This window comes from Acartia tonsa, chromosome 7, assembly GCF_053477335.1.
Source record: "Acartia tonsa isolate MP-2025a chromosome 7, ASM5347733v1, whole genome shotgun sequence".
Lineage (NCBI taxonomy): Eukaryota > Metazoa > Arthropoda > Copepoda > Calanoida > Acartiidae > Acartia > Acartia tonsa.
This window is the reverse complement of record NC_137266.1, coordinates 11,554,786-11,567,183: the sequence shown is the minus strand read 5'-3', so window position 1 is coordinate 11,567,183 and position 12,398 is coordinate 11,554,786. Positions and strand designations below refer to the sequence as shown.

The following is a 12,398-nucleotide window of genomic DNA, read 5'->3' as shown; positions in this document are numbered from 1 at the left end:
AAACAAAAAAGTTTAGTTTATAATATTACCATAACTTTTATACTCATATGATATAAAGCATAAAAAATATATGTAAGGAAGTACTAGCATAATACATGAATACATACATAGTCAGCCAAGTGTTATTAATTGATTGAAGAGGGTGGAATGCTCCACTAAGATGTAACACAATACAACCTTTTATCTATGGGACCAAATGAAAGATGGATTGCATCATATCAATGATTTGTATATTGGAAGAATATTTGTGGTTGTGTGTAGTATTTGGTTTTTCATTAATAAAAAAGATAAGAAAATAAAACTGCTAATATACGTTTAAAGATGGTTTGAATATTATAACAAATGAAATGTTTTAGATATATTTTACTTTGAACATTGAGAGATGAACATGCAGATACGCTCTAGTCACAGAGAAGCTGAACATCTAATTTATTTTATTATATCATATTCCAATAACCACTCAACACCTATTTCAAGTTATCAACTGTTTCATTTTTTCTTTATTCAACTTAAGATACTCTTTAAAACTTTTAAGAATAATGATTATTTAATACTTTAGATATTTTCCCTTTGCAGTTTTTATCAGCATAGAACACGTTTAAATATCAGACTTTGATGGATGTTCCTTTTATTTCCCATAGAATTCTTTACATTACAGATATCTCAAATGATATTTCACCAGAGCTGGATCTTTAAATCATTTTAGTGGTGAACCAGATCGGGGTGCGCCAAATTTCAGCCAATCACACCGCGGCATTTTAAAAATGCCGCGATGTGATTGGCTGACATTCTTCGCACCCCAATCTAAATCACCATTAAAATGATTTAAAGATCCAGCTCAGATAAATTACCTTTCTGTTTGAGGTACTTGTGTGGTGTGACATTATAGGTTTTCTTCGTGATGGCCTTACTACAATAGATACATTATTAATTGGATGTTCAACCAGATTTTCATGTTTTCTAATAAAGTGAAACACGCAGCAGGCTAAAATAACGATTAATTCCTTCCAACCCCTTTACCCCCATCCCCTTCCTTCCTACTGAATAAAGAAATTGACCAATAAATGAGTTCCATGTTAGCAATCTAAATTGACGAAAATTTTTTCCCTGTCATAATATCCACATAAATTCTACATCCATTCTACTGCGCCTAAAAAAGGCCATGAACAAAATATCCCATCTGTAAATTAAAATTAAAAGGTTGAAAGTTTGAACGGTCCAATTAGAGTAAAAGTTCCCAAAGTTTTTAAATAAACGAATGAGGATACCTTTCATGAACGTTTGGGTATTATTATCCAATGTCCCCTCCCTCCCTGGTTTTTACAAGTCAATGGGAATATATTAAACGCTTTTCTTTAGTCAAAAAGGCATCAAATGCACACATAGAAAAATGCTAAAAATTCGTTTACTTTGTACGTGCAGGTACTGGCAAATATCTCAATAATATTGTTAGAATATTCGATAAAAAATGATGGATTATTAGGGAAAAATATGCAATTTGTGGAAGTTTCCCTAAAAAAAATATTTTTTGTAATTATTGAATAATTTCTGTATTGTATATTTTTTAATAAAAATATATACTTATAAACAAGGGTGAATAAATGCATAACTAGCTTCAAAAAGGGTGTAAAAAACGAATTATAGACCAACATAGGGCAGTTATACATGAGCTAGGACAATTATGTAGAAAGGAAAATTCTATAAGATTAGGACAAAGGCTTAGAAAACCCTAACTCAAAAGCCAGTATTTTACAGGATTGCCTTATTATCTAAGTTTACTAGGATTTAAAGACGAACGGAAGACAGTATTTAGTTTTATATTAGATTAGCATGCCTTCTTGCTGTCGGGGAGGTGTTGGGATCGAGTCTGGTGCAAAATACGAGTCATACTAGAAATGTTATCTACTGCTGCTATGTCTGGCACGTGGCACTAATATTTAAAGTAGTGGAAATACCTTGTCCCATAAACAATTGCAACTCATTGCCATGTACAGTTTGAACTTCCAAGCAAAAGATGTGCAGTCAAAGGGTCAAAGGGTTGGTTGTTTGTGGGATGTTACTCAACCTAATATCCATGGGTGTATCGCATCCCATTACATTAATAAGTGGATGTTGCTCTGGCTTCTCTATAAATAATCAATTAAAATCTAGGAAGAAATCCGTAATTTACAGACAGACATTAGTTTTATATTATACGCAAATATCAAAAGAATGTCAATAAATCTAAACAAATATTTATAATTATTTTTGATGAATTTTTTTATTACAGATTATAATTAAGTATTGACAGGAAAAACAAGGAAGACAAAATATCTATAATACAAAGTAGAACGATGTCTGTCTGTTTGTTTGTCTGTCTGTCTGTTTGTTTGTTTGTCTGTCTGTTTGTTTGTCTGTTTGTTTGTCTGTCTGTTTGTTTGTCTGTCTGTTTGTTTGTCTGTCTGTTTGTTTGTCTGTCTGTTTGTTTGTCTGTCTGTCTGTCTGTTTGTTTGTCTGTCTGTTTGTTTGTATGTCTGTTTGTCTGTCTGTCTGTTTGTTTGTCTGTCTGTTTGTTTGTCTGTATGTTTGTTTGTCTGTCTGTTTGTTTGTAGCGAAGGATCTCGCTAACTGCTGAACCGATCGGGTTCTCCTTTACAGGGTAGCTTCTCATAGGTCCCGGGAAGGTTTATAACTATTTTCTTAACCCCTCCAAAAAATGAAAAATCCCCCCCACAAATTTTTTTTTAATTAAAATGATGAGGTCGACTACCCCCCTCCAAAAAATTTTTTTTTTAATTTTCTTTAAAATCTAAGACACAAAAAATTAGTTCTATCAAATCTCTTGGAGCAAATCCCCTAGAGGCTAGGGGCGAAACCGCTAGTATAATATAAAACAATTTATAATAATACAAAAAAGAACGGTGCATCATAAATTTAAGGGGTGGAGAGATTGGGCTGTTTATTACAATAGTCCCCAAAGTATTATAAAAAAAAACTTTTCTTATTCGTTGGCTTAAAAAAACTTGGGGACCTTTATCGTATTGTTTGGTTGATTTAGTTAATTGTCTAAACGTTTCAACCAATAATAGTAATCTACAGAAGGGCTAATTTTGTGTATCAACATTAGAGATGTACATCAATTTATCGGCCATTGTCTTTTCCCTTTAGATCCCTGATTAAATAGCAGCTATAAAAAAATCATATTTCTACCCAAACAAAGCATATTATACATCAGATGCTGTGTTGTCATAGGAATCTTAACAATGACATTAACAACCTAGAATATAACGATTCCATTTATAGTTTTCCATAGACGGTTATTTAGAATTACAGAGTAGCTTTGTAACTATGACTAATAATAATAATCCAATTAAGAACTAAAATGTTTATTATTTTTACCATATTGACAAACCATCATCTTTTTATTAGTAAATAAGAAAACAAAGAAAACTACAGGGGATAAGACAATGACGGATAAAATGATGTACATCCCCAATGATGATACACAAAATTACATCTTCTGTATATTAGAATTAGTGGATGAAAAGTTTGGACACTCAATTTAATGGAGCAACCAATCAAAATAAATAAAAATACCCAAAGTTTTTAAGCCAACAAATAAGAAAACATTGCTATAAAACTTTGTGGACTAGAGAATAAGCAGTCCAATGCTCAGCTACCGTTTTTTAGCCGCTGTAATATCATTTTATTTCTTAGTCTGTTAAAATACAAATGTAATTAATCTACTAATAATTGGAAAAAAATGTAGCTCAAAAATTGTAATTAGTTCATAGACTAAAAATATAAAAAAAAATCTTGATATTTCTTGGTGTTATCGCTAATTATATTTTATTAGGATTAAATTGGCTTAATTTTCATGACATATACTGGCAAATTTCCATCGAATACTTGGCCGTTTTCAAAGTAGATTGTTTAGTAGGTATTTTTGTTTTGGTTCAGTCGATAAGTATTTTTATTCAGGAAGGAAGAGGACATTGAACTATTCATTACACTAGTCCCCAAAGTACACTGTTAAAAATGAAAAATAAATTTAGCATCAGATAATACTATATATTCATTTCATTACTGTATAGCATCATCCCATACATTCTAGCAAAAAACCTCATTACGATATAAGGAAGATTCCAATACTGTATTGAGTATTACTTAGTGTTCTATGGAGTAATATGTATTACTAAATAAGGAATATGCATTGTATAGTATTATCTAATACTCCTTATGGAATAAAATTCAATACGCTAGAAGGAAGTTTTTAATACTCTGGTTCGTAATTTTGTTACTCTGTAGGGTAAGAATTCATACTAAAAATGTATCTGTATAGTTATTACGGTATATCGTACTACATGGTGTTTTATATTTATTTGTTAATACAGCACACTTACGGGTCCAGGTCTAATACAACCCCAGCGTATCAATTGATACTAAATGAAAAAATTATTTTTTACAGTGTACTATTATAACACTTTCTTATTTGTATATCAACAACTTTGATTAAATTAATTTTGATTGGTTGGTTCATTAAGTTAAATGTTTAATTATTTCAATCAAAAATTGTAATGTACATAAGGAGTAATTTTATGTATCGTCATTGGGGATGTACATCAATTTATAAGCCATTGTCTTGTCCCTGTAGATCCCTGATTTTTATAGAAGCTACTCTACAATTCATGTATGGTTGTCTGTCTGTAGCTCTGTAACTTATATTGGCTTGTTTCTTCTAAAATGTTGTTAGGAAAAAAGAAAATCTATCTAGGTATTGCATTTTAGAAATCATTATAAAAGAAAATCAAACAATTTTATTTGACATTTGACTAATCCAAAAAATTTACGTCTATTTGTGTTTTATTCTATGTTTGCTTGAAAAATTACCTTGGATTAATTGATAAGTAAACTGACTGTGAAATAGAATGAAAATACTTTTTTAAAATCACACAATATATTCATCAGACTTTTAGGAAACTAATAGATGATATTACATATTTTCTTATTCCTTTTTAGTGGGTTTGGTGCCAGTTTATTTCAGCTGGTATTCTTAAAAGTTCTGTTATGTACTATTTTTTTATAATTTTACCTTTAAACTGCGTTAAATGCTGCTTTAAGTTATTGGGTTAAACCAACTAAAAGAGCTTATTGATAAATTTTTAAAAGTACATTCCACTTCACACTAAAGCTGTTAAAAATGATACCAGCTGCTGCTATGTCATGAACGTGACATTAACCCATTAGTGCCGAACCGGGTTTTAAAACCCGGTGCCAGAAAATGTAAAAAAAAAACGGTTTCCGGCTTCATAATTGCATCATTCTCAGTATGAATCCCTATCTACTGTGATGTATAGTCCCTTTCTTCCTGATTTAAGAGCAATGCATGTATTATATAGTTTAGCTTTTAGTTCTTGTGTCAACGGTTTCGGAGCAAGACATTGCTCTGCAACACGACACGAACATAAAAGTGAACAGTTGTCTTAATATTAATGTTATTATTGTATGTTAACCTTGTATTGAATTAATACACTTTATAAGAATATTTAGTTGTTTGTTCTTGCTATTACTATACGTCATTTTGGCGCAGTAGTGTAGTACGAATCTACGGCTCAGATTTTTCTTTTAATTGTATTATTTCTTTGCTTTAGTTTTGTTCAGGAATTTTTGGACGCCATGAAGGTGGACATTGATTATTACAAGAAGTTGTCCCCGGCGGAGAAGGAGGAGTATATGCTCCAATTGTTGGCCTCGCTGCAGGGTGATATTCATTCCAATGGGGATATGCTGGTTAATCTTACTGGAAGAATGGCGCCGCTGGAGGCGAAAGTTCAGGAATTGACGGATAATGTTGATACTAATGTTGCTGCGGTTACTGGACTGGCTACTCGGATAGACGATTTGGAAGATCGTCTTAATAAGGTGATGGAGCCTAGTGTTGATAATGATATCAAGAATGAAAATGTGACTGTTGTGAATGAGTTTATGACTGGCCAGCAGCGAATTCTTGAAAAGATTGCCCAGCAGAATAGTTTGAATGACCAGCAGAATGGTTCGAATACCCAGCAGAATGGGTCGAATAACCAGCAGAATACCCAGCAGAATGGGTCGAATAACCAGCAGAATGGTTTAGATAACTCTATGCCGTGGCAGAGGACGGCTGGTGGATCTGGAGGATTTGGAGGATCAGAAGAGAAGCCTAAGTTGTTTGCTGGTGGTTCTCGGCCTATTTTTGGTGGTATGCAGGGAAATGAAGATAAGATCATAAAACTTTGGGAATTGTCTAGAGTGGATGCTGTGGATAATATCTATAATGGAGTTCTCATGTGGTGGCCAGCCCTTTCTGAGGTTGATGCGGAGGATTTTAATACGCTCAATTTTTTTGAAGCTGGACTGAGTGATTCGCAGGTTAGTTGGTGTAAATCTCTTGTTTATGTACCAGATAGATCTCTGTATGTTTCGCAGGGGGAGGAGAATGTGCATAGGTACAATGAAACGTGTGCTAAACTTGATGATCAGTTCAGAAAAAATGCGCCTGAATTTGCAGTTGACGATGATGTGATTTTCTTTGATGATTATTTGGAGAGATTTTGGATGACTACTAGACGTTATCATATGACTAATCATCAAGTGTGTAAGGAAATTTTGTTTGATAAATGTGTGGGTGTAAGAACCGCTTGTGGTTATACACTAAAACCTGCTGATATGGAGAATAGACAATTAACATTAAAGGGGTACTTGTGTAAGATGCGGGAGACATTTTTACCACCCGACATGAAAAATGTGTGTAAAGATGCGTATTTGAGTGTTAAGCAACATGAGAATGATAAGATTGATGCATTTTTTGATAAGATACTATCTTTCTGGAAACGTGCGTATCCGAAACCAACTGATGATATGTTTATGGATTTCTATTCTCAAGTGTGTAATGTGGTTTTATCTCCACTTTTGGCTAATCAGATGCGACAATTTGCATTGGATTTGGAGCGTGACGGACAAGTGCGAATGATAACGAAGTTTCGGACAGAGTTAATAGTTAAAGCACAATTGATTGTTAAAGGGCTACAATTTAATCAAATTTCAGGGTCAATGGCTAGAGGATGTACAACAAACCAGATGGCTTTGGCTAAGACGATGGTTGGTGGGGTTGGTTCCAAGTCGAATCCTGTAACTATTGATCAGGTTAGTGATGAAGATAATTTGTCATATGAAATAAATCAATGTGAAATTGATTTAGCTGATGAATTTGGTGGACCAGCTGAACTTATTCCTTTAATTGGCGCAATTCAAGGTGGTTTTATTTGTTATTATTGCAACAGAAAGGGTCACATGATGAGGGATTGTTTTGATATTAGAGATAAAAAGTTGCCTAATCCTAAAGGAAAATACTTTTTGCGGTGGGGAAACAAGCCTTTTGTTCCTTATAAGACGGGGCAAAAGAGTTTTAAAAAGAATGAAAATAGTTTGGATAAAAAGAAATTGGTTGGTGAAATTGAAGGAGAGGTGAAAGAAGGGGAGGATACGAAGGAAGTGGCGCATGTCGATGGTTTAGGGGCCAGCGATTATGAAGACGATCTTGTAGCGGAAGTCGAGGCATGGAATAATGCTATTATAGATGACATTTTATGGTTTTAATGTTTTGAATGTATTATAATCATAAAACCTTATTCCATTTTCTACTTGTTACGCGGCATTGTTTTGATTTATGCGCATTGTAAATAAACAACAACAAAACAAAATTAATGATAAAGAGTGAACGAAGCAACTCTAATTTTGTGATAATTTATTTTGATGGTTTATTTTGAATTATGAAAAGATAACATATTGTTTATAAGCCTATATGAAATTATGAGATTATGTTATAATGGAAATCAAAATAATTAATTTAGTTTTTGATTATGTTTTGTTGAAATTAGGAAAATTCATTTTTGTTTCAGACTGTTGTGGAGTCTAACAGAGATAAGAATAATAAAAAGTGAAAATGCAAAAATGAATTAGGAATACAATTTTGTAAAATTGCTATTGAAAAATATTAAATTGAATTTTAAATTGAATTAAATTTGATAAAAATGTGAAATTAGATATTTGAAAAGTATTAAATTTTGATGAAATGTGGAAAATTGTTTTAAAAGATGAGTCAGTTATTGTGATTTAAAGTATTCGATTTTAAAACAATTATATTGCGATTTAGTGAGGTTGATTCAGCAAAATTTTTAATGAAGTTTAGAATTTCATGAAGCAAAATTGTTATAATGCATTAGATATAATCGTGGAGAAGTCTCTTTCTATGAAGGAAGGGAGGGGCTGTCTCTCGGAGCTGGTATGCACAAATATGGTGGAGCTGTCTCTTTTGTTGGAGGAGAAAGGGGGAGTGAACATATTTGCAACGAATATTGCACTACCTCTCAGAGTTGGTATGCGCAGATATGGGGGAGCTGTCTCTTTTGTTTGAGAGAAAGGGGGAGTGACCATATTTGCAAAGAAATTTGCACTATCTCTCAGAGCTGGTATGCGCAACATGGGGCGGTGTATAGAGGTAGCTGCAATGATTATCGGGCGTGGAGCGCGCCATGCGCAGAAAGTTGAGCTGCGCAGAGAAGCAAAGCTGCGCAAGAAAGTGCTCTCAGGTATTGAGATATATAGTTAGTTGAATTTCGACTTTTAAACCTTTTATACATCTCAGTTTAATCTGACAATAATAGTTTTGTTAGGTAATATTTTATTGAATTTCAAAGAATTGAACTTATGGTATTTGGAAAGATTAATTTGCTTGGTGATTGATAATGTTTGATCATGTCATATTTCTTAATACAACTTCTTTTATTGTGTTACAAGTTATTGGTTCAGTGAAACATTTATTTATGGCATCTAAAATAATTGTATTTATTTTAGATTGGCTGAGAAGAGTGTTTGTGGTGATTGGGATATTCTGTCATCATTATTTATTTGATGGTGAGTTGTTATGGTTTCATGTTGTTACCATTTGATTACTATTATATATATATATTGCTGTTCGAAAAATAGTATTGTAAATTTGTTATATATATATTAATATCGATATTAATTCTTATGTACAGTGATTTTCCATCAATTGGCATCTAAAAGTTTGTAATATTTTAGATTGATCGGAGAGAAGTTTACTGATTGTGGATTAAGAGATATTTTTGGACGTTTCTGTTGGTGGATGAAATATTGTCGGTGAGTGAATTGTTTTATTCAGTCCTTTTGTTATTTGTTGTAGACAGATAGATAGTTATTTGATAGACAATTGGATAGTTACAACCTCATAACTGTTGGTGTTAGTTAGATAGCTGTTTTATAAGTTTCATGAAGATTCCGAGATGGCGGCTGGAGCGGCTGAAGTCTATGTTCCAACAAAGATTGGTGGCATGGAAATCCTGACCTTAATTGATAGCAGCAATGCAAGAGGCTGCCTGATATCTCAAGTGTTGGCTAGAAAGCTTGATTGTGTGATTGAAGAAACGGATTCGAAAGCAACAGGCGTGCAGGGTTCCAGCATCAAGATTGATGGTGTTGTTTGGAATGTTGAATTTCAGATTGGAGGTCACAGTTTTCAAGAAGATTGTTTTGTTATTTCCGGCATGACTGTACCTATGAACCTAGGCAGTTATTGGCTGAACAAAAATAACGTGAAGACGATATTTGCCAAAGACGGCAACAGGATTGAGATGCATGGAATCAGTGTGAATTTAGTAGCTAAACGGAAAATTGTAGTGAAGAATTTGGTTCATACAGTTTTGGAGAAAATGGAGAAAGCAAGAACTAAGAAACCTGAGATTAATGAAGCTGAGTTACAAGACCAAAAATGGATTTGTTCATTGAAAAATCGAATAGAAATTCCTGCATTGAGTACAGTGGTGGTAGAAGTTTCAACTAAGGGAAATATGCCTGAAGGACAGTTGTGTTATATAGCTCCTAGACAAGGTTACTGTAGCCGAAACAACTTGTTGATAAACGAAGGAATTACTGAGGTGGGAAAGAACGGTAAAATTATGACTAAAATCACGAATTTTGAAACTGTTACGAAATCTGTTCCTGCTGGTACTTTGGTTGGAAATTTGTTTTTGGCGGAGAAGATAGCAATGCTGCAAGAGAACAGAGTTAAAGAAGATGTGTCAACAACATTAAAGAAGATTCGTTTTATTAAAGATAAATTGAAGTTGGATAAAGTTCTGTTTTTAAAGGATAATGTTTCTTTGAAAGGAAGGATAGTTGGTTTGTTTTTAAAGAATTTCAAGGCGTTATCGATTGATCCTACGGATATTGGATCTTGTACTTTGGAGGAGTATGATATTCAGTTGGTTCCTGGAGCTCAACCTTTCAAGAATAGGATGATTAGACTCAATCCTCATCATGCAGAGAAACTAAAAGAACAGATTGATTTATGGTTGGAAACAGATGTGATAGAAGAATGTAATTCACCGTTTAATTCTGGAATTTTTGCTGTTAAGAAGAAGGTTGGAAATACTAACGAGGTGAAAGTCCGTTTTGTCCTGGACTACCGCTCATTAAATGAGATAACTGAGAAGATCTGTTACCCTTTGCCTAACATTGGTGAGCTATTTGACAAACTTGGAGGAAAGAAGATTTTTACGTCTATTGACCTAACTTCAGCGTATAATTCAATGCATTTGAAGGAATCTGTCAGGAAATATACAGCATTTTGTTCTAATGGACGGCAATATTGCTTCAAGAGGCTTCCGTTTGGATTGACCAATGCTCCAAGTGCATTTGTAAAGTTGATGGATAGAGTAATGGATTTGAGTCCTGAATTAAGGGCATTTTGCCTAGTTTATTTGGACGATGTTCTTGTATATAGTATGAATGTGGAGGAACATCTGGAACATTTGAATATTCTACTACGAACATTCTGTGAAGCAGGCCTCAAGATTAATCTTGGAAAATGTACATTGTTTGCAGAGGAAGTGAAATTTCTGGGCCATATTATAAATGCAGAAGGCATATTTATGGACCAAGCATATATTGAAAAGATTAAGAATTGGCCAGTACCTGAAACAGGTAAAGATATTCAAAGATTTACTGGTTTCATAAATTATTATGGTTCATATTTCAAGAATTTTTCTGATATTACGGCACCATTGAACAAATTCAGAAACAGTAGTAAAATAGAATGGGATGAAAAAAGTATGGAAGCTTTTACAAAGACTAGAGAATTGTTCTGTGAAGAAATAAGTAAATCGTTCCCGGATTGGAGAATGGAGGCTGAACCATTTGTGTTGGATACAGATTGGTCATCTACAGCTATGTCTGCGGTGTTAAGTCAAAAACAAAATGGACAAGAGAAGATGATATCGTGTTGGTCACGTGTTTGTTCAACTCATGAAGCCAATTATGCAGCACATAAAGGAGAATTATGTGCATTAGTAAATGCTGTTGAAAGATTTGAATGTTATTTGAGACACAAGAAGTTTATCGTGAGAACTGATTCAGCTGCACTGAAACATCTATCTACTTGGAGGCAGAACGGATATTTTGTTGGTCTCACCATAAGGTGGATAAATTTTTTATCCACCTTCAGTTATGAGGTTGTACATAGGCAGGGCAAGATGCATACTAATGTTGATATATTGTCACGTACTGCATTAAAGGATAGTAAAGATAGGATATCTAAATTATCGACAGACGAACAAGGAGAGTTAATATTGGATACTGTATATCAATTGGAAGATCCTAAATTATGTCTTATTGCAGGAATTGGAGCAGAGACGGCCAGTCAAATATCATCCAGATTGAAGGCGAGAGAATTTAGTCGTAGCCTGGAGAAGGATCCTGTTTTAGTTGAGGTGAGAAAATTTATTGTAAATAATGTCAAACCTACGTCCAGAGAATTGTCTCAAATGCCTTATCGTGGTAAACAAATATTAAGATTTTTTGAACATCTGAGTTATAAGGATGGTTTAATTATCCTGACTTCACCTATGCGGCTCCAGAAAGAATTTCAATTTATTGAACAGGTAGTGGTACCTATTGGAATGTACAATAAAGTTTTCTTGTTAGCTCATGCAGATGTTACAGCGGGGCATAGGGGTTATTTGGAAACTTTGAGCAGGATTAATCGTCACTTCATTTTTCCCTATGTGTCTAAATATGTAGCGGCGGCAGTTGCAAATTGTGTCATTTGTTTGAATAGACGTAAAAAACCTAAACATAATCATAATATAGAATTTTCTCCTTTGGCTGGGGAAGCTATGGCAGAGTTGGCCATAGATGCTTTAGGTCCTTTGAATGAGTGTGAATATAATGGAGTCATTTGTAAGCACATTTTAATAGTAGTTGACAGTTGTACTAGATATGTGTGGTTGTTTGCTATTGAGGATGTTAAAGCTGAAACAATTATTGAATGTTTGAAGTTTAATTTATTTTCTGTTTGGGGACTA

At 33.6% G+C, this 12,398-nt stretch overlaps 2 protein-coding genes across 2 annotated transcripts in view; both read left to right on the top strand.

Moving 5' to 3' along the window:
• Positions 1–12,398, top strand: part of LOC145324830 (nucleoporin NUP35-like) — a 327,729-nt gene that overhangs the window by 93,358 nt on the left and 221,973 nt on the right. The gene's annotated exons all lie outside the window — the stretch shown is intronic.
• On the top strand, positions 5,325–7,458 carry LOC145324824 (uncharacterized). Its single transcript, XM_080167499.1, has 2 exons — positions 5,325–6,387; positions 7,064–7,458. The coding sequence occupies exons 1-2, from the start codon at positions 5,656–5,658 to the stop codon at positions 7,148–7,150; spliced, it is 819 nt and encodes a 272-aa protein (XP_080023625.1). The 5' UTR covers positions 5,325–5,655; the 3' UTR covers positions 7,151–7,458.